This window comes from Orycteropus afer, unplaced genomic scaffold, assembly GCF_000298275.1.
Source record: "Orycteropus afer afer isolate SDZICR_OR568_19922 unplaced genomic scaffold, OryAfe1.0 scaffold00006, whole genome shotgun sequence".
Classification (NCBI taxonomy): domain Eukaryota; kingdom Metazoa; phylum Chordata; class Mammalia; order Tubulidentata; family Orycteropodidae; genus Orycteropus; species Orycteropus afer.
In genome coordinates this window covers 19,350,534-19,372,496 of record NW_006921593.1, presented here as the reverse complement: position 1 = coordinate 19,372,496, position 21,963 = coordinate 19,350,534, and the positions used below count along the sequence as shown (strand labels likewise).

Here is a 21,963-nt window from a genome sequence, read left to right as displayed (position 1 = left end):
GGAAAGAGCAGCCTGCAGCCTCTCCCACCCAAGGGCCCTGCGGCAGCTGTCCGGTGCTCAAGCCAGAAGCAGGGGCACTGATACCTGTTCTCGGCTTGTAACCCTTCACCTGCCCCTCCTTGGCCAGGCCACCCCCACCTGGACCTGGACGCACCTCCCAACTCGCCCCTCCATCTACCTGAGCCCTGTCTGCAGTCTTTCTTGGGCCCCTGCTGGCCCCGTGTCTGTAGTCCCCCTTTCACCCCACCAGCCACCTGCCGCGTGTCACCTCCTTCATCCTTCTGGCACACAGCCCAGCTCAGGCTCCGAGAGGGAGCTCTAAACTGAGGCTCCCCATGGCCCAAGCTCCCTCTGAGCCCCCGGACAGCAGGGCCACCTCAAACGTCCAGCAGAGAGAGGAAGTAGCTGTCCGAGCTGGCACTGCCCCTCAGCCACACGCTGGATTGGAGCTGACCAACCATGAACAACAGTGGCCAGTTTGCCCTGAATTGGCCTCGCAGGGCCCCTCCTTCTCCACAGCCTCCCTGCGGCTCAAAGGCAGGCCTGGGGGCCTCCACAGAAGCTGAAAGCCGAGCCCTTCCTGGGCAGGTGGATGGGGCAGGGAGCCAGCGTCCACTCCCAGCCCTTCCCGTCCCCTCTCCTTCCCCCAGGCTGGCCTAGGGGAAGAGTCATCCTCTGCCCAAGTCAAGAGCTCCCCACCATCACTGTCACTTGGTAGAGCCACCTTGTAAGTTTTTACTTTTCTAAATAAGGGACTTTAATGAACAAGTGTGTCCTGTCACACTGGGAGTCCCACACCCACAGCAAGCCTGAACCCCAGGCCCCCGCAGCCCTGAAGAACAGTGCTGCCTACTGGGTGCCTACTGGGAGCAGGTGGGCAGAACAAGGGGCCTTCAGAGACTGGGTGACTTGGCATAGGGGCATAGTCTCCTCAAGTCCTTGTGCACCCCTCAGTGCCCACACGGGCCATCACGCAGTGGTGTGGGCCACAGGGAGGGGCTTGCACACCGGCCCCGCCCGCCACACCTGACGGAAGGACGGGGCCCCCCCACCCACACACCTGATGGAAGGACACGGGGCCCCCCGCCCACACACCTGACGGAAGGACACGGGCCCCCCCGCCCACACACCTGACGGAAGGACACGGGGCCCCCCGCCCACACACCTGACCGAAGGACGCTGGGCTCTGTGACTTTCTTGCCATTGACGTAGGTGTCTGCACCCTCACAGGGCTCCAGGGTGACCACAGCTGTGGAAAAGATGGGGGGTTGGAAGTGGTCGTGAGGGGCTGTCCACCCACCCTCCACCTGCCAGGTACACCTGCCCAGGGCTGACTGCCAGGAACAACCTCATGAGGCCTCTTTCCTATCTAATCACAGAGACACCTCCCCTGCTCCTCAGAGCAGCCAGACGTATCCCACTTAAAGAGGAGGGAGAAGTGACCCCCAAGAGGGAGACTTGTGTGTCTGAGTTAAACAGCAGGGCACCCATGGGACTGGCCTGGGCACTGGACACTGGCCCGGGGCTCTGTCAAGGCCACGGCCAGAGGCATGACAATGAGAAGGAGCCACAGCACCGGCCCTGGGTGTGGTGGCTGAGAGCCGAGCTGTAAACGCCAAGTCGGGGTTTGATGCGGCAGTCAGCGTCCAGGAAGCCTGTGGCCCTGGAAGCCTACTGTGTCCCAGAGGGTCACCTGGTGGCAGTCGGTCTGGCTTTGTTTTACCAGAACCCTGGGGCCCCAGGCCATCGACACAGGGAGGGGCACAGGCTTTGTAGGCAGAGGAGCAGCACCTGGCCACCATTCTGGGATCGTCCCAAAGGCCAGCAGGGCCCTCAAGAGCACACCCTTGGCCAGGGAGGTGGCTGCTCCTCGCCAACAAGGCACGGAGTTTCTGTCCTCTGATATGGGGCTCCCTGTCATGGCCGACATGGTCCTGCCCACCAGCCCCCATGGTCGCCAAGCTCCTGGCCAGCAGCAGTGGGCATAGGGCAGGGACAGGCAGCCTGCCTGGGCTCCACCCACCTGCAGCCTGCAGGGAGACCGAGCTCAGGGGGTGGTGGACCCCTGGGTGAGAGGGGTGCCAGCCATCCCCTCCCCCTTCCTGGTAGGGCTTCACCCCCAGCTGTTGCCTCCCTCCAAAGGGTAAGATGTGGGACGCGTAGTGCCCAGAGTCAAAACAGGGAACCTGGGCTGATGGCCCAGCCTCCCTCAGGCCAGATCAGCAGCAGTGGGGCAAGTGAGGGATGGCTGGGGGGCGGGGGTACCTTCGCTGCCCCCCCTGGAGTCACTCCGGAAGATGCAGTGTTCCTCCTTGATAAAGTGGCCACTCAGGACGATGTCCTGCCGTCTCTCTGCATCCTCCCGGCCCACTCTGCAAGGGGACACGTGTCACCTTGGCTGGGCTCAGCACGTCCATGCTGCCACCCATCGGCCTCTCCTGGGGAACGCTGAGGTGCGTGTCAGTGGGGGTTCAGGGGTGTGCACCGCCAAATGCTTGTGCGTAGAGTGGCTGCAGGAAGCAAGTGCAGGGGTGGGAGCCAGCTGCCTGTCCCCACCCTCGGCCCTGGTGGTCATAGGAAGCAAGAGTAGGGTGGGGGTGGGAGCTGGCTGCCCCTGGCCCTGGCCCTGGCCCTGGCGGCTGCAGGAAGGGAGCACAGGTGGGTGGGACACGGGGTCTGTCAGCCCCCTGGAGGGTGGGCAGGACGGGGGGAGATTCTGTCAGCCCCCTCGCAGGTGGGTGGGACGGGGGGTCTGTCAGCCCCGTGCACCTGGTGGTCCCGTCCTTGATGTAGTACAGGAGGCACTCGGACATCAGCGGGTCCTCATTCAGGTTGACCAGATGTGGCGTCTGGAAGGAGAAGGAGGGCTGCCCTGTCCTGGGGAGGGGGCTGGGGCCCCCTACCTCTCCAGAGACTGCTGCACAGGGGGCATGGGCCATGAGGAGGAAAGCCGGCAGGACGGGGCTCTGCCAGGATGCCCTGGCTCTGCGCCCCCCTTCAGCTGCCCAGCAGGCTGGCTGCCTGTACCAGCAGTGAGGAGGGGAGCAGGCCAGGCCCGCCCGGTGGACAGCTCCCACTGTGCTGCAGGGCAGCGGCGTGCTCGGGGCTCAAGGAGGGGCTGGGGGCCCCCAGTGCCACCACTGCATCCAGCCTCAAGCTGTGCCCAGACACAGGGAGCCCACAGTGGGGGGGGGGGCAACGGTGAGGGGCTCAGGGCCCCTCTGCTGCCCAGGAGCAGAACAGATGGGGCTGTGCACGTGGGGTTCAGAGAAGCCCCCTGGGTGCCAATGTGGGCCATCTTAGTGACACCTGCATGTGCTACCTGCCAAGGTGGGGTGGGAGTAGCCCTGTCCCCCAGGCACACCCCAGAGACCACCCTCCACATCCCCCTGCTCCCAAGGCAGGCCTGGGCACGGGGGAAGCCGTCTCCACAGGTGTCCATCAGGGGCCCATCTCCCCCGGTGGAGTCATGGGGTGTCTTTGAGGCTCTTTGACAGTGAGTGCTGCCCTCGGTGATAGGGCTCCTCCCAGGCAGGACCCTGGGACCTTCTCCCCGGGGATCTCCAACCCCACAGCCTCCATGGTCACAGCCTCCAGGAAGGCACCAGGCACCAGCAAAGGCAGAAATCCTTTCCCTCAAACCGCCGACCACAGGCCCAGCTCTGCAGGGGAAGGTGGAGCTAGGACCCCAGTGGCGACCATCCCTAGAGAGCCTTCCTGGTTTTGAGCTCAGTCTCCTGGGACCATGGGCTGATCTGTGAGTGTGTGGACGTGTGCTCACGTGTGTGTGCATATGCATGTACATGTGCAGGCATGTGCATGTATGCATGTGTGTGCACGTGTGTGCAAACCTATATGTGTATGTGCATGCGTGTGGGAGGTCTCAGCTCCAAGAATCACCAAGGTGACCCCCTCGAATGGTGTGCTGGACCTGCCTGGGCCACTGCATTGGGTGAAGCTGTGGGGGGTGGGGGTGCTGCTCTATTAGAGGAGGGGGACTCCAGCTAGAAGCCACCACCTCCCAGTGAGGGAGTGTCTATTGCAGGAGCCAGGCCTGGGTGGGAGAGGTCCCTGCAGGAAGTGGTGGATACACCTGTCCCCACTCCCGTCCAGCAGTGCAGGGTCCTCACCCTAGCAGGTCTGCAGCCCAGGCCCCAGGTTCTGAGGGGTGTCCCAGGCCCCCAACCTTGAGGGGCTGAGCTCACTCAGGCAGCTAACTGACCATCTGATCGCTAAAGCCACAGGTAGGCCAAAGGTGGAGGGTGGGACATGGCTCCTTCAAAGAGGGGGTCTGGCTGTGGGCAGGAGGTGGCACCCTCTTCAGCCCCCAGGGCCACCCCACCCCACACTCTACTCCCAGGACCCCTGTGGCCTCCCAGGAAGCCAGGACATGCAGGTGGGCACCCCAGGGAGGGCTGGGGGCTGTGGAGGGGCTGGCCCTACCTTTTTCGGAGAGAACACGCCCAAGGTGCCCCCGTCCTCCCTCATGGCTACACCCATCTCGGCCAGCAGGGCTTCCCTGGGGACAGAAGCTGGGTCAGCTGAACCACCTCAGGCCCCGCTGCCTGGCTCAAGTGGGCGAGGGGATCCCACAGTCGTGGGCTGAGAGCAGGGTGGGGAATGAATCCTATGAACTCTGCAGGGGAGTCAGCCCTAAGCACTCCTGAAGTCACTGGCAGATGTCTACACCCTGCCCACAGGGGGGCTGGCGGTGACATAGGGTGTGGGTTTGTCCCACGGCTGGGACACGGGGTCCTGCGGTCCAGGAGCCCAGCCCTGGAGATCAGCACCCAGTGCCAGTGCTCCTGGGCTGGGAGCCCCACCAGTTTCTATGAGCTCACTGGCCACTGCCTCCCAGTTTCTGGGAGCTCACTGGCTGCCCCCCCAGTTTCCATGAATTCACTGGCTGCTCCCCCCCAATTTCTGTGAGCCCGCTGGCTGCTCACCCCCAGTTTCCCTGAGCTTGCTGCCCGCTCCCCCAGTTTCTCTGAGCCCGCTGTCCTCTCCCCCCAGTTTCCCTGAGCCCGCTGCCCGCTCCCCTCCATTTTTGTGAGCCCGCTGGGCAGCCCCCAGCCTCAGCCGCCCGAGCCCCGGAACCCACCTCTCCATCCGGATTGCCTCTGTGCGCCGCAACTTCTCCTCCCACGTCTCATTCAGCTCCGCAATAATCTTCTCTGTCTCCTGGGGACCGAGAGGGCATGGGGGGTCAGCAGAGAGCCCACGACCCGTCTGGCCCCAGAGCACCAGGGACCAGGTGCCCGGAAAGAGGCTCAGGGTCAGCAGTCGCCCCACAGGGGGGCAGGGAAGAGGGCATCTGGGACGCCGAGACATGGCTTCTCAAGCCCACTGTCCCTCCACTGCTGAGAACCCTGGGGTCCTCGTCTTCACAATTTCTGGACCCCGCACCTCCCGACACCCGCTCCATGTCTCCTGTCCCAGCACCGCACCCCAAGTGGGCTCCACACCCGCCACACCCAAGTGAGAGCTCACATCCCAAGTAGGTCACCCACATCCAGAGGCACCCCGAAGCCCTTAGTGGACCCCATCCCCAAAGTGATCCCCACCTCAAGCAGACCCCCTCGTCCTAATGGGATTCTCACAGCCCAAGTGGATCCCCATGTCCAAGGCCACACTCAAGGCCACAAGCAGCCCCATTCCGCACATCAGCATGGGGTCCAGACTCAAGCCTCTGCCCTCACAGTCCTCAGTCTCCCAGGCCCGAGCTGACCCTCCCGGGCCCCTGCCTGCTGCAAGAGTGCATGGATGAAGCCCCTCATGCAACAATGCCCACTGGGGAGTCAGGGAGAATGACTACAGGGCAGAGGGCTTGGGCGGCCCTATGCATGTGCAGTGTCAGATGGAACACTCCAGAAGGGGTGCAGAGCTATGGGGCAAGCCGCTGCCCTCCTCAACACTCAGAATCCCAGGGTGGTGCCTGGACACAGCCGGCAAGGAGAACGAACAGGGACAGGGACAGGGACGGCTCCCTGCTCACTCAGCACTCCCTGATCCCTGAGCCTCATGCAGTGACATCACCTCCAGGTGAAGCTTGGGGTCTCTTCTCCTCCACGGGTGCACCCACACTCAGGGCTGGGCCCTACTGGTGCCCCCACCAGCATGGGGTGCTTTCTGCCCACCAGTCTATCTGGGAGGCCCCTAGCCTGGGACCCCTGAAAGGACCAGGCTGCCTTGGAACTGGGGACTGGTCCCAGCCCTTTGTCCTGCCTGGACCCTGTGGCCACACAAAGGCCTTCTGCTGGCCACTCCAACCTGACCCTGTGTGGGGAAGGGTCCACCCTGCCTCCCCCAGGACCCCAGCCACCCTCACCTTCAGCCGTTCGATGGCTTCCTCACTGCCCGGAGCAAACAGGATGCGCTCGTGCAGGCTGGACACGGAGGCGGCGCGGCTCGACAGGGCTGACAGCGAGGACGAGGGGCTCATGCCCACCAGTGCGTTGGTCACTGTGGGGAGAAGGTCAGGGACGTGAGCGTTCTGGAGGCAGGGCCCGTCTGTGAGGTGGGCGGGCTGACAGGAGGAAAGAAGAGCCGGGGGACGCTCAAGGTGGGGGAGGGGCAGAGCCAGAGCGGCAGCGAGGCAGCAGGACGGCGGGGCAGCGGGGCAGCCAAGCCCCGGACAGCAGACAGCGCATGCCAGGCCCCCGCACCTCCTTGCCCAGGCCAGCCTTCTCCCACCTGCTCTACAGGCAGCGCGGACCGGCCGCCTGCCCGTGTACACACCTGGGGACCCCACACCGGGCCACACAGTGCCCTGGGCCTCCACTGACCTTGCACTTTCCTGTCCCCTGCCCCTCACTGGGACCTCGTGGTTGCGCCACCACCTGCACTGCCACTTCCCAGCAGTTGGCCCCTACCCTTGTCCTCCGTGGTGCCCGTGTCTCTTCCCACATGCCCCCCTCCAGCCCGTCAGCCCCGCTAGGCATAGGAGATGGTGCAGGGACCGTCCCTGAGGAAGGTGAGCTGGAGACCGTGGGGGAGCCTCTCTTCCCTCCTCCACCCACAAGTCTGAGGGGCTGAGGTCTCTGGCACTGGGAGCCTCTAGAGCCCAGACACAGTTCAATGTCCCCAAGGCTGGAAGGGGGGCTGTGACCCCCAGTGGGCTGGGGTTCCTGGGCCCCTCCTCATGAAGCAGACACACAGCAGAACAGCAGCAAACACAGGACGGCACGGGCAGGGAAACTGAGGCTGCCTGCAGCCCCAGGGAGGGGGGCCTCAGCCTGGTCCTCGGCCTGGAGCCAGGCCTGAGGTCAGCGGGAGGCTGGCAAGGGGATGTGCCAGAGCCCTGGTGAGCATTTCCAGGAGGACGGGCCTTGGGTCCAGAGGGGTCAACCGGAGAAAATTTGGGGCGAGGGGGAACTGGGCCAGGGGCCGGAGGAAGACCAGGCTGCCTGTGGCACTGACACTGTGAGTGTCCAGGCCTCTGTGAGTGCAGGTGGGGTCAGAGAGACTGGCCTCGGCCACATGCTGTCTCACAGGGGCGTGCTACACCTTGGCCTCTGTAGGCTTCAGTTCTTCATATAAAATGGGGGCTGACCAGGGGCTCACAAATTAGGGGAGGTCCCATCTACCAGGGTACCCTAAAAGCAGAGCAGGCCTCAGACCTCCTGCTCCAAGAGGGAGGGCAGAAGCCGCCCCGCCTCCTGGGCCAGGTGCAGCTGTGCCGCCCTGTGCCTGACGGGGCTGGACCAAGCAGAGCGCGGGCAGCAAGGGGAATACACACATTTGGGTCCTCCAGGCACAGTGTTGGCTAAGGCGGGAGAGCGTGGGGAAAGGAAAGACAGAAACAGAAGAGCAAGTTTGTCTCCAGGGCCCCCACCATCTCCATTGCAGACCAGGCAGCCAGGGGCAGGGCTGGAGGTCTCAGGGTGGTGGGGGTCTTCAGTGCAGCGACATAGAGACCACTGCAGCCTAGCACCCCGGCCTGAGGGAATGGCTTCTAGGAAAACTTTGTGGCTGGCATGGGCCAGCACAAAACCAAGACCAGGTGGTTCTATCCAGGCCAAGGCCTGGATCCATGCCCCAGCCTCCCACCCAGAGGTGGTGTTTCCCAGGGGCACAGAGCAGGGACTGGGGTTGGGCCAGAAGGTGCTGTGAGGGCTGCAGCCTGTGACAGTAGTCCCAGGAAGGGGGCCCTGAGCTCTGAGGCCCAACTCGGGTGTCCATGATGTGACCTTGACCATGGATATACAGCCGGTCTGAGTTTGAGTGAGCTCTGAGTCTGAGCTCACTGCCCTGCCTGGACCAGGCAGACACTCACTGTGGCAATGTCACTGAGACCCTGAGTGTATAGGAGGTCCCACAGCCCCCTAGCCTAAGGCCCACAGCCCTGCCCTGCCCTGCCGGGGCAGACACTCACTGTCTGTGATGTCACCAAGACCCTGGGCATATAGCAGGTCCCACAGCCCCCTAGCCTAAGGCCCACAGCCCTGCCCTGCCCTGCCGGGGCAGACACTCACTGTCTGTGATGTCACCGAGGCCCTGGGCATATAGCAGGTCCCGCAGCCCCCTAGCCTAAGGCCCACAGCCCTGCCCTGCCCTGCCGGGGCAGACACTCACTGTCTGTGATGTCACCGAGGCCCTGGGCGTATAGCAGGTCCCGCAGCCGGGTCACTTCATCCTTCAGCTCGCGGATTAGCTTGTTGTTGGGGTCCTCGTTGATGATGGCATTGCAACGGATCTGCTTGGCCCGGTCAGCATACCTGGGCAGCAAAGGCAGGTGTGGGCTGTGCCTGGGGCAGACTCATGCCCAGCAGGGCCAGGGGCACCCAGAGCCCCACTTGGGCAGACCCAGCTAGGTGGGGGGCCTCAGAGGCTTTGGCACAGCCTGACACAGAGCAAGTAGTCATCCCCACTGCAAGTCACTGGGCAGCCACTGGGCCACTGGCTAGAAGAGACCTGCAGGTGGGGTCACCAGGCCCCACATAGGGAAATTGAGGCCCAGGGAAGGGACAGAGTGGTGTCCTCTCCTCATGCTGAAGGTTTCAGCATCTGGCCTGTGGTCCCAGAGAGGAGAGACCAAGTGCAACCACAAGGAGGCATGAAGAACAGAATAAGAAACTGTACATGTCCGTATGCTGTACCCATACCGCGTATATGCAAATATCCCTGGATATGCTATGAATAAGGACATGTACCTATATGAGACATACATCCTTTCATTTCTTACTACTGGTTGTGCACAAGGAGAAGAGGCCACGGGACTCTGATAACCAAGCAGCCTCTTGCAGGGCTGGAGGCCCCAGGTTGCCTGCTCAGGACGCCCACCCTACAGCCAGAGGGATCTTATCAAGCACAGGCCCCTTGCTAATTAAAAACCCTTAGTGTCTCTCATGGTTGACAAGTGTGCAAATGGCTTAACCCAGCAAACAGAGCTGGCCAGCTTGATGCCATGGAACCCTCTGCCACCTGCAGCCCCAAAGTGCACCCCATAAGGTGGAGGGAACAGAATAAAGGACATGAAGTGCCAGAAGCCCCAGAGCAGTCACTTTGAGCCTCAGAGTTAAAGGAGAAATCTCTCTTAAGAGGCACCCCCTTTCTCACTGGTGTTCCCAAACTGGGCACAGAGGGAGCCATTCCCACCCCTCTCCCACCCAAGGGAACCCACCTGAGTGTGCTAAGGGTCTCGTCATAGTTGATGTCTGCGGGGCTCAGGGCTGCCACCATTGCTGTCCTTGAGTTACCACCTAGGGGAAGAAAACCAGCTCACGCCCACTGGAGGCTCCAGCCCCACTGTCGTGTCCTCTCCAAGAACAGCCACATGGTCATCCACAAATAGCCAAGGGAGTCCGCCCTCCCCAGCTGCACTGTGGTGAGTGCACACAAGCGGGGAGAGGTCTCTGGCCTCTGCGGTCACTCCTCCATCACGGCACCAGGCCCGGCCTCCTTGGCCACCCTTCGTCAGTGCACCAGGCCTGGCCTCCTCGGTCACCTCTCCATCACTGTACCCAGCCTGGTCCCCTTGGCCACCCTCCATCACTGCACTAGCCTGGCCTCCTTGGTCACCCTTCCTCAGTGCACCAGGCCTGGCCTCCTTGGGCACCGTGACCTCATTGCTCCAGGCCTGGCCCCCTTGGCCATCCCCCATCCCTGCACCAGGCCAGCCCCCTTGACCACACTTCCTCACTGCACCAGCCCCTCCATGATCTCTCTCTCACTCCATCCTCTTCCTATATTTGAGGCCATTTTACAAGAACCAGTCTCCCCTTCCACATAAAAAGAGGAAAGTTGTAGAGTCTCATGGCATCTACCCCAAGATGAAGACAGTTGGTATCTGATAATTTTTTCACACATTTTGTCATTGTCTTTGAACTTTTTTTCTCAATATTAAACATGAGATTCCTAGCCCAGAGTGGCCTGGGCCCAGCATCAAGTAATTCTCTGGGTGAGGAAATGGACCATTCTAATTTTGTACCATCACCAGGTCATTTGTGGGGCCCTAACAGAGTAAACACCGGGTATTCGGTCCTCCCAGCAGCAGCTGCCTCGAAGTTCTGAGACCTGCCCACTGCCCCCCCCCCCGGCCATACCCTCAGAACCCTGCCCTGTCTTGACACTTGCCTCACCTGCCTGATCTCAGGAGCTTGTGTCCGGTGGACTGCCCAGTCTCCATGGACTGAGAGGTGATGGTGTGAAGGGCCTGTGATGGATTGAACTGGGTCCCCCACCAATGTGTGTATAAATCTTAAGCCCCAGATCTGTGGATGGAACCCCATTCGGAAACAGGGTCTCCTTTGTCATGTCAGTGAGGCCATATCAGTGTCCAGTGCGTCTTAACCCAATCACCTTTGAGACATGAAGACCAGAGATGGGGGAAGACAGAACACCAAGAAGAACACGGGAGGAGCTGAGACAAGGCTTTTCCCTCAGAGCTGGCACCCTGAATGTGGACTTTGAGCCCCCTAAACTGTGAGAAACTAAATTTATGTTCCTCAAAGCCGCTCATCTGCGGTATTTCTGTTACAGCAGCACTAAGACAGGTCCCAAAGAGAGTGGAGGGGCTCTCCTGCTCCCACTCTGGGGACTCCTTCAAGCCCCACAGGATCAACCTGGGGTGCCTTGTGGGAGAGGCCTCTCTCCTGGCTCTTCAGATGAAGGGACACACATTGCTGTGACACTCCTGTCCTCACTCGTGAGGTCAGCCCCCAGGGGCTGCTGTCTGCACCCTCCTCTACCACTTAATGCTGGCCAGGGCTGGGAGTCTGAGCTGTGTAGGGGCTGAGAGGCCTCTGGCTGGTTCTGGGGTGCAGGGCCAGCCAGCCGGGGCTCCACATGCCTCAGCCATGCAGCCCAGGAAGGGCAGGGGACCCTGGTTGTCTATGCTCTCCAGTCAGCCCAATTTCAGTTTACCTTACGGGCCTCAGCCTACCCAACAGTGGTTACACTGGGGAGCACCCCAAGGTCATTTTGTGGGGAAAAAGGATTTCAGCCTCCATGGGCTAGACTAGCCCCTCCTCACCTCTTTCTCACTGGCTCAGAATTCAGGTGGGAGAAGGTCGTGACAGTCCCTCAAAACACAGCCACCAAGCAGTGCTCCCCAGAACCATGTAGTCCTAGGCCCCCTGTTACACTTGGGGAAACCAAGGCCCAGAGGGGTAGGGACTTGGTAGGGTCTCACAGCTGACCTGAACCAGGAGCTCTGGCTTCGGTGGAGGCGTTCTCTGGAACCTGTGGGGCCATCCTGGTTCCTGTAGGAGCTCCCCTTAACCTATTGCTGGCTGCACCCAGGCCCTCTGCAAGGGCGGACACAGCTGACCGTACCTTCCAGGCTCACCTTTGGGCCTTGGCCCAGAAATGGCGAGAGGCCTCCTTCGGTCAGGCATCCCATCCCAGTGGAAAGGAGAGGCAGATGTTGGCCTGGGCTCACAGTTGGAACCCTGGAGTGGGCGACCCCGCTGCACGCTCACCCAGGTTAGTGGGCAACCCCCCGGAGTGGGTGACCACTCGGAGTGGGTGACCCCACTGCATGCTCACCCAGGTTTTCCCGGAGAAGCCAAGTCAGCACGGAATCCCGGTATGGGATGAAGTCTGTCTTCTTCTTTTTCTTGTTCTGTGCGGAAGGAACATTCAAGGGGTCAACCCTTAGCCCCTGAAGGGTGGAGAGAAGGAGGGAGGGAAACACCAAGGTCTGCCTGCACAGCCCCCCAAAGCCAAATGCTGGGGCCTGGGCACACCCTCAGGAGGTAAGTGCACCCTCAGGAGGTAAGTGTACCCAGGCTGTCCAAGGCCTCTCTCTGCCTAAACCCCAGGGTGCCACCTGCAGACGCCTCCACTCCAGACCAGAACCAAGAGCTTGCTAACACTTCCCTCAGGCTCCTCCTGCCTCCATCCCGGCTGCATGTCTGGGACACACGGCCAACTTGCGCCCAGAAGTGCTGACACCACTGCCTATCCACTACTCTGTCAGAAAGACCAATCTGAGGCCATAGCCCTTTCTCCTACACCCCATCACTGAATGTGGCATTCCGGGCTCCATAGCCTCCACCAGCCATCCACCAAGCTTACCTCCCCCTGTGCACACAGAATTTGCCTTCCCTCACACATGTAGCCCACACATCCTCACACACACGTCATACAAGTCTTCACAGTTCTTCGCAATCCCTCACCAGTTCTTCATACAGTTCCTCTCACAGTCCCAAAAAGTTCCCTCAGACAGTTCCTACAGTTACTTCCGTGGTTTCCTGCACAGTTCCTTCAACAGTTTCTCACAGTTCCTCATTCAATTTCTTACACTATTTCAGAATCTCTCACGAAGTTCCTTAGATGGTTCCCCACACAGCTCCTCAGTTTTCCACACAGTTCTTGACACTGTTGCTCTCACCTTTCCACAGTGTGCCACTGTGGTCTTCATACAGATCCACACACAGCTCCTTATGACGTTCTTCATGCAGTCCCTCACACAAGTCCTGTGCAGTTCTTCACACAATTCCTCTCAGAGTTCCACACACAGTTCCTCCTGCACTTCCCCGTGCAGCTTCCCACAATTCCTCACACTATTCCGTCTTCATGCAGTTCCTCACAGTTCTCACACATTTCCACACACAGTTCCCCACGATTTTTTAGTTTCCCACACAGCTCTTCACACAGTTCCCCTCACAGTTCTTTGGTTCCTCACATAGCTCTCCCCCAGATCCTCACACAGTTCCCCACACAGCTCCTGCACCCTCAGGAGGTAAGTGCACCCTCAGGATGTAAGTGTACCCAGGCTGTCGGATACATGCAGCCGGGATGGAGGCAGGAGGAACCTGAGGGAAGTGTTAGCAAGCCCTTGTTTCTGGTCTGGAGTGGAGGCGTCTGCAGGTGGCACCCTGGGGTTTAGACTCCTGGAGTCAGCCCGCTCACTGCCTGCCAGGTCCACCAGGCTGATCTTGCTCACCTGCGAAGGAGGGGCACACAACGGCCTAAGGGGCCAGCATGGCCAAGGGCCTGAGGCTGTCACTGTCACCATGGGCAGCTGTACTCGGGCCAGACACGGGGCAAGCAGCTCTCACGGAGGTCACAGACCCCCTCCCCTCCCATGTCAACAGCGGATCAGGAACAGCAGCCAGGCAGACCGGGTTCGTTCCTCATACAGTTCCCCTCACAGTTCTTCAGTTCCTCACGCTGTTCTCCCCCAGATCCTCACACAGTTCCTCACATGGTCTTCACACATTTCTAAAGAGTTCCTCACATGGTCTTCCCAGTTCCCCACACAGCTCCTCTCACAGTTCTTCGGTTCCTCACACAGCTCTCTCCCAGATCCTCACAGTTCCTCACATGGTCTTCACACACCTCCCCCACACAGCTCCTTATACAGTTCCCCTCACAGTTCTTCAGTTCCTCACACAGCTCTAACCCAGATCTTCACAGTTCCTCACATGGTCTTCACACATTTCCCCACACAGCTCCACACACAGTTCCTGATACAGTTCTTTGGTTCCTCATGTAGCTCTCCCCCAGATCCTCACACAGTTCCCCACATGGTCTTCACACATTTCCCCACACAGCTCCTCATACAGTTCCCCTCACAGTTCTTCGGTTCCTCACACAGCTCTCTCCCAGATCCTCACAGTTCCTCACATGGTCTTCACATAGCTCTGAAGAGTTCCTCACATAGGCCCTTTCACCTACATGGTAGAGGGGCTTGTCTCCCTGCCTACCTGGCTCCTCCTCACCCCTCAGTCTTTGCCTGAGAAACTGTCCTGCCCACACAAACTAAACACCATCTCTCTTGCAGGTTTCCTTCCTTTGTGGAGTTCACCTCAATTCACAATTACATTTTATTTGTCATTTTGTTGTTCATTATATGTCTCCCCCATCATTCTGTGGCCCCATAATGTCTCTTTGTTCACCGCTACAGCACAGCGCCTGGTTCAGAGTCAGGCTCAGTGAGGTAAGTGAGCTGGTGAAGAGGTGAAACATGCTGCCAAGACCATCACAGGAGAGCCGGGGTCGGGGGCACACTGCTCCAGGGCCCTCCCCTGCAGGGAGTGAACCCTGCTCCCCAGGGCATGAAGAGAGCTGCTTACCTTGTTGGGCCCAGAGTCCTGAAAGAGAAAAGACAGCGAGTCTGAGAGCCTGTAGTGAGGCCAGGGCCCCAGAAGGAGAAGGATGGGTTCCAGAGGACAAAGGTGCAGGCCAAGGACCGAGGCAAGCAGGGAATCGATCTCCACTGCCCGGCCATGGTCCCTGCCTTGAACTGGTTTTGACAGACAGGCCAAGGAGTAGTGTGACCACTGGGCCACTGTCACCTGGTGGCCCTTACTTCCTCACCCACGACAATTTTGGAGTAGGGTGGTCTTCTGCTCGCTAGCCTTTCCTAGCCTGAGACCTGGGCATCCTGGAGAGCAAACAGTGCTGCCTGCCCCACAGGGCCTGGCAAACCTAGTCCCTTACCTCCAAGAGCTGTGGGCTCCCCCAGGAGGTCAGCCTGGCTTGGGCCAATGAACGTCAGATGCTGACCTTGCCTTCCCAGAAGGACATCAGCAGAACCCTCCCCATGCCAGTGGTGGCCCTCAGAAGAGACCTGTGAGTCAAGTGGCAGTGCAGGCCTGCCCCATTTCACAGGCAGGGAAATGGAGGCTCAGGGTGTGACAAGGATCACCACTCCATCTCTGGTTTCATGACCCCTCATTTCTGGTGGGCCATCTTCCCAGAGACAGGCCTGGTCCCTGATGTGGCAGGCTCCCCGCCTCTGTGGAGGGCAGGAGGAGAGGTGTCTCCACAGTCCCACCCCTCAGTTGGTCCTAGAAGCCCAGAGCCAGCTCACCATCTCGGCCAGAGCAGAGATGACCTTCCCCAGCGTGGTCAGGGACTTGTTGATGTTGGCTCCCTCCTGTGCACAGAAGACAGTCGGTGTCAGGAAGCTCAGGAGCCACTTGCTCCTACGTGAGCCCGGGGCCTGATCTGTTTGCTGAGGGGCCATGGCCACGGGCCCTGGCTGCTGACCCCAGGGCCACCAGGGCCACAGGAGCCAGGCAGAAAGCCCAGTCGGCAAGGCAGTTAATTAGCATTTCTCCACCAGAGTTCTAGGGATGCCTCACACATGCCTGTGCCACCCCCATCTGGGATGACTTCCAGAGATCCTTCCATTGGGTCATGGGGACCAGGTAGTCCTCAGTAAATGAAGATTCTCCTTCCTGGCATCAGGACTGTTTTGACCAGAAGGCGTCCACTTGGGGAGTTGGACAGCTAGCTTGTGTCCAGCCTTGCAGCTGCCTCAGCAGCAGCCTGTGTCAATACCCCAGAGGACGCAAGGAGCTGTGAGACCCCTGGAGGTGCTGTGGTCCCAGGGTCTCTGTCCTTCCCTGGCTGCTGGAGACCCACCCCTTGCCCTCTGACCCAGTGCAGGGGCCGGGACTGGCTGGAGGGCCAGCCCAGGGGCCCTACCTTGAGGCGTGTGCCCTTGGCCCCAGTGGAGTCAGCCCGCTCACTGCCTGCCAGGTCCACCAGGCTGATCTTGCTCACCTGCGAAGGAGGGGCACACAACGGCCTAAGGGGCCAGCATGGCCAAGGGCCTGAGGCTGTCACTGTCACCATGGGCAGCTGTACTCGGGCCAGACACGGGGCAAGCAGCTCTCACGGAGGTCACAGACCCCCTCCCCTCCCACGTCAACGGCGGATCAGGAACAGCAGCCAGGCAGACCGGGTTCGGCAGGGCCCGAGTGTTGGCCTGCACCCCCAGGCTTGAGGGGATCTGGGGCACCGTCTGGAGCACACAACTGCCCTGCGGTGCCCAGAGAAGGCCTGCGCAGGGTGGCATTGGGGGAGCAGGGCCTCCGAGAGTGAAGGCAGGGTAGCCACAGAATGCCCTGTCCCCAGGGTCACCCTCTGCCCCCCACCTCACCCCTCCAGAAAGACAGGGCCCAGGAGAAACCCACCACAGGCAGCAGGCTGAGTGACATTTCTGCAGGGGCCAGCTGGGAAGGATGTCCTCATGGCCTCTCCTTTGGGACCCCCAAACTGCACCAGGACCCCCTGCCTCTGCCTACCCCTATCTGGGCACCTGGGGGGTCCGCCTGCTGGCCTGCAGACAGCATGGGGGGCCGAGTAGGTAGCTGGGGGTGGACCTCAGTGGGGCCCCAAGTCTGCATAGGACCATAGCCAGCAGCAGGCAGAGGTGGATCCTGTCTGCGGCCTGAGCCTTTCCCCACCAGGCCCTGGATGCCAAGACAAGGGCCTCAAAGGCCTGGTGCCCTGACCAAGCCACCCACCTTCTCGGTGGTGATGTTAGTCTCTGCATCATGGCGCTTCTGGGTGAAGATGATGTTGAAGACAGCGTGAGAACGGCTGCTGGTCTCGTTCATGTTCGTGGCTGCCACGGTCCTGGGGACAGCAGGACAGGATGTCACCCCCAACCCCCAGGCAGGTGAGGGGACAGAATGCCCTGGTTGGTTCTCAGGCCTTCCCCTAGCTCCGGGCTGCCCCAGCGTGTACCCTCAACCGGGGGAGCAACTGCAGAGGGCACTGCCCCTTACAGGTGAGAGCAGGGGGCACCTGCCCCAGGGCTGCAACTGGGGGCAGGCTGGAGAGCAGGTCCTCCTCTAAGAGGGTCTCATGAGGATAGGGTGGTCCACACATCACCCTGTACAGACCTGGCCTTATTCCCCGAGTCCATGAGGTCCTGGATGTCATTGTAGGAGGTGACGGCCAGCTTGGAAAGGTCCTCCACGTAGGGCCCCAGGAGCGGGTGCTCTCTCACCCGGAGGTTCCCCTTGTTCTTGGGATTCAGGAGGTCACGGACACGCTCACAGTAAATCTCCATGTAGCTGACCTACAGCCCAGAGGGACCACCATCAGTGCCCCCATGGCGGACTCCAGACCCTCCCTCGAAGGAGCCAGGGCCACAGCAACCCCTGGGGCCATGAAAGGAGGGTCCACCACAGCCTACCCACCCCCTACCCCCCACAGCCACCCTGGGGATTCGACAAAGGCTCAGGACAAATCTGGTCACGCCCAGAGGCCCCTTGGTGCAGCCAGCCCGGGCCTTACAGTCGAGATGTCGGGGCTACTGTCCCAGCGCCCTGTCTTCCACTCCCACCTGTGCCTTGCAGACACACTGGCCCATGGTGTCGTGTGGCCAGTGACTGACCAGCTAAGGGGCCAGGCCACTGTCCCTAGAAACTATCCCAGACCAGACTTGGCCCAGCCATCCCAAGGAAGGGGGCAGGAGGGACGCACCTCCACGGAGTAGGACATGTTGTCATTGGTGGTGTCGTTGATCCGGGAGAAAAGGTCTTCACAGAGCTACACCAGTGACGGGAACAGTGAGGAAGGAGGGACACGTGAGGCTGGGGGCATCAGGGGCCCCAGAGCCACGTCTCTGCCATGCTCTGGGCACTTCCATCACCAAGGCACTGATGAGGCCTTGGCAGAGAATCTGAGACTCGATCCCTTCCTGGGGATCACACTGCCACTCCCCCTCCCCAGGGCCAGGCCTCATCTGTGCAGGTTGGGCCCGTCCATCCCACAGACAGGAGCAGGCTCGGCACTCCTCTCCTCCTCCCTGACCATGCAAAGCCATGACCAGCTGGGACCACAGATGGACGTGGGTGGAGAGGACACTCTGTCCAGGGTCCCTCACCTCTCCATCCCAGGATCCAGGTCGTCAACCCTCAAAGCCAGTCCCGACCCTCCGCCCAGTTTACCTCCCCACCGGGCATGGCGGGGAGGGGGCCCCGAGTCTCTCCCAGGCTGCTCTGGGGGGTATCCAGCAAGGTTTCCCAGCCCTCAGGTATGCCCCCAGCTGTCCCAGCCTCCTGCCTGTGTGTCCCCGACCCTGAGCCGCCTGCTCCGTGTGTGTGCCCCCAGCCCGGCCCCCGCGTGTGCCCTGGGCTCGTGCCTGTGGGATGATGCCCTGCTGGTCCTTCTCCTGCTTGCCCATCATGGTGTAGGACTTGCCGGCGCCCGTCTGCCCGTAGGCAAAGATGCAGACGTTGTAGCCCTCGAAGGCGTGCTGCAGCATCTCCTCGCCGATATCTCGGTACACCTGCTTCTGGGAGGCGTAGTTGATGTCTTCGGGCTGGGGGACGGGGAGGGCGGCAGTTAGAGGCCGGCAGCCAGGAGGGCCCGGCCCCATGGCCCCCCACATCCCCACTGGCTCACCGAGGTGTGGGACCAGTAGGAGTAGTCAAAGCTGAAGCTTTTGGGCGTCTCCTTGGGCTGCTTGGGGTTGACGATGGCTGTGGGGAGGAGGCTCAAGGTTAGAGAGTAACACCTTGCCATCGAGTCGATTCTCACTCATAGTCACTGCGGCCCCTCGTCCCCAGCCTGACCCCAGGAGACAACAGAGTTCCCCAGAGGCAGGGCCTCGCAGGTCTCTCCTGGTGCAGGTGTGAAACATGAGGAGGGAGAAATGAGGAGAGGCTCCCTAATGACAGAGCCCACGGTGGACAGCCCAGTCCAAGAGTCTGCACCCCCAGAGCAGGCAAGGGGTCCACAGGCCCTCAGGGGACACAGCCTGGCTAGGGAGAACCCATCTGCAGACAGATGAGCCGCTGGTCCCTCTCTGAGATGCAGCCCACTGCTGCTAACACCTGTGGCAGCCTGCAGCCCCCGAGGGAAGCCGAGTGGCTGTCTCCTGCAGTGGGGCAGGCCCACATCCTCCCGTCTCCCCAGGCCCCAGCTGCTCTGCACGCACAAGCCCCACAGCACCGGGAGGCCCCACGTGAGTCCATGCTCTGGGTGTGTGCCACGTGTCAGGTCTGCAGGGGTGGGGTGCCAGCTGTGCCCCTCTCAAGACACCACTCACCTCACTCAGTCCCTGTGGGGGGACTAGGTCTGTTCTAGGTTTGGCCATGGGACAGTTTTCCATGTCCTTCTGCACAAGTCTCTCTGAGGTCAGACAAACCCGACTGACACCACAGTGTCTGTCCCTGGCCAACAGCCCACCAAGCTGCAAGCCCATTCCAGGTACCCGGAAGCCCCCTCCCCAGGACAGGACCAGGTCAGGTGTCCCCACGGCTGCACCCTTGGAACTAGTTGTGGTATGGGGACAGTAGGAGGCAGGTGACTGGCCACCACAAGGCACAGAGGGAACATTGCCCATGTCATGTCTGGGAGCAGAGGCGAAGAGCGGGTGGCCTGGTCTCAAACTCCTACTGGGATCTGGGTAATGGCTCCCAGAGGCCCGGCCACCAGGACTCCAGCGTGGCTCACCATGGAGACCACAGTTGTACCCCTTCTCACGTCTGGAGCTGCCGGAGCCACAGAGCACTGCTCACCTCAATGTCACCTCTGCACACCTCACTGCATGGCAGGCCAGGGTCTCCCACAGGCCAGCTCCCAGAGCCCCACCTGCACCCCACGTGGCCTCCAGCAGTGATCCTATTGCTGAGGGCACTTGGCATGCACCACACATGGTCAGGGAGCTCCCTAAGGTGGGCTCCCCAGGACAGACAGGTGATGCGAGACAGCTGACAGTGAGGGATAGGGCTGCCACAGAAGGTCACCAGAGTGGTGAATGGGTCCGTGGCCACGTCAGCCATCAGAGAAGCGCCCAGCCCTTGGGTTCTCCCACCCCCCTCGCTCCCACCTTGGACTTGACCTCTCTCCCCTTCGTGTCCTGTGGTGTGGAAGGGAAACACCAGCTTCCATTATTGATGGGCCCGAGCCCAGAGATGGACGTCCTCTCTCCAAGTCACACAGCAGGACGGGAAGCAAAGTCCTCCAGGTTTGCTTTCTTCAGACACCTCCCAGCCCCCTGCCACTGGCCTGTGGCCCACTGCAGCCCTGTGTCCCCAGCCTGACCCCCAGGAGACAACAGAGTTCCCCAAAGGCAGGGCTTCCCTGCCAGGGCCTCAAGGGTCTCTCCAGGTGCGGGTATGAAACGTGAGGAGAGAGAAATGGGCCCCTGGTCCTGGTGCGTGGGGTGCTGTGGCCAGCTCATGACTCCTTATTCCATGTCCCGGCGCCCTCAGGAGCTGGGCCTCCTGGACCCTCCCGGCACCAGGACAAAGCTTCCCAGGGCTCTTCCCAGGGGACCGAGAGGGCCAGCGCCCGCAGAGAGGATGAAGGAGTGAAGGCTGGGGTGGTGGTTGTTAGGTGCCATCGAGTCAGCTCTGACTCAGTGACCCCGTGTACAACAGAACGACACACTGCCCGGTCCTGCGCCAGCCTCACAATCCCTGCTATACCTGAGCCCATCGTTGCAGCCACCGTGTCGGTCCATCTCATTGAAGGCCTTCCCCTTCTTTGTGGACCCTCCACTTTACCAAGCATGACATCCTTCTCCAGGGAATGGTCCCTTCTGACAACATGACCAAAGTAGGTGAGATGAAGTCTGGCCATCCTCGCTTCTCAGCAGTGTCCCGGCTGCACTTCTTCCAAGGCAGGTTTGTCCACTCTTAAGTGGGCAGAGGAAGGAGGGAAAGTGGCAGAATGGAAGCCGTTCCTAAGAGTCTGAATGTCGTTGGCCTCGGGCACCGTGACTGTGACGTGCCAGCTGGTTCCTCCCAGATGCCGAGTTTCCTGAGCGGCTGTTGCTAGAAATTGTCCGTGAATGACAGTGGAGTATTTACACCACAGAAATTGGCAAATGGACGCTGTTTTTTTTTTTCTATTCTTTTTTTTGCGGGGGAGGGGTTGTTGTTTGGAGAGCTGCCCAAAGCGTACAGGATCATGGGCTCCGGACAGTTGTAAGAAACACTTGGAATTCACTGGGGTTCGAGGAACAGTAAACTCAACACTTGTTTATTCTTCACTCATGGGCCCCTGAGCACACACAGGAGCCAGGAGAAGGGCTAGAGGCAGGAAGGTGAGGTTCAGTGTGGGCCAGCGCCCTGCTGGACACAGCAGCCAGCAGTTTTGTCTGGGACCCTTCGCCTCCACGGGCGCTATCTTCCCAGTGGAGCAGAGACAGGCTCTCCCTGAGCAGCTGCAGGGCTGCAAGTAAGCCTGGAATGGAGGTCAAGGCCTGGGGTTGAGGCCCGGCCTACCTTCCACCCCTTCTCTGAGCCCAGCATTCCCATATGTACAACATGGGCAGGAACTAAAGGCCACCCTGTTCCCAGGCCTCCCATGTGGCTTTCTAAAGGGCTCAGCAATCACTTGGAATCAGAGCCTGGGCTCTGGGAGTATCTGCACCCTCACCTCCAACTGCTATGTAAATGGGGGTGCAAAGGTCTCCAGGGGGCAAGTCCAGAGCACAGGCCAGGGGACCCCGACTCCCCAGGCCTTCGTCCTGGGCTAGCCTGGAATTACTTCAGGGGGCTTGTGTTGGACATGACTCTCAGGTGGAACCAATGGGATCACGTTACCAGCCACCTGAAGGGCCTTCAGAGAAGTGACTGGGGGTCGTCGGGGAAGATGAGAACTTTCTTTCTCTCTGTCCTTTGTAAGGTAAGGGCATCAGGACAAAAGGGGAAAGAGCGTGGGCCAGTGACTGCTCTACCCAGACCTGCGCCAGCTCTGCTAGCGGGTTCTATACCCCGACCTCCTGTGCCAGCTCTGCTAGCGGGTTCTGTACCCCAA

The 21,963-nt window shown here is 60.7% G+C and overlaps 1 protein-coding gene across 1 annotated transcript in view; it reads right to left on the bottom strand.

The window, feature by feature from the left end:
- The window catches only part of KIF1A (kinesin family member 1A), a 64,891-nt gene that overhangs the window by 36,808 nt on the left and 6,120 nt on the right, over positions 1 to 21,963 (bottom strand). Inside the window, exons 2-19 of the mRNA XM_042781293.1 lie at positions 18,598 to 18,674; positions 18,335 to 18,514; positions 17,674 to 17,739; positions 17,088 to 17,266; positions 16,707 to 16,818; positions 15,883 to 15,960; positions 15,263 to 15,328; positions 14,523 to 14,540; positions 11,989 to 12,064; positions 9,623 to 9,701; positions 8,575 to 8,717; positions 7,739 to 7,765; positions 6,329 to 6,510; positions 5,102 to 5,181; positions 4,444 to 4,519; positions 2,770 to 2,849; positions 2,266 to 2,372; positions 1,166 to 1,249 (exon numbers count right to left, since the gene is read on the bottom strand). Of these exons, the coding sequence (XP_042637227.1) occupies positions 1,166 to 1,249; positions 2,266 to 2,372; positions 2,770 to 2,849; positions 4,444 to 4,519; positions 5,102 to 5,181; positions 6,329 to 6,510; positions 7,739 to 7,765; positions 8,575 to 8,717; positions 9,623 to 9,701; positions 11,989 to 12,064; positions 14,523 to 14,540; positions 15,263 to 15,328; positions 15,883 to 15,960; positions 16,707 to 16,818; positions 17,088 to 17,266; positions 17,674 to 17,739; positions 18,335 to 18,514; positions 18,598 to 18,674 (1,710 nt within the window). The remainder of the gene's footprint in view (positions 1 to 1,165; positions 1,250 to 2,265; positions 2,373 to 2,769; positions 2,850 to 4,443; positions 4,520 to 5,101; positions 5,182 to 6,328; positions 6,511 to 7,738; positions 7,766 to 8,574; positions 8,718 to 9,622; positions 9,702 to 11,988; positions 12,065 to 14,522; positions 14,541 to 15,262; positions 15,329 to 15,882; positions 15,961 to 16,706; positions 16,819 to 17,087; positions 17,267 to 17,673; positions 17,740 to 18,334; positions 18,515 to 18,597; positions 18,675 to 21,963) is intronic.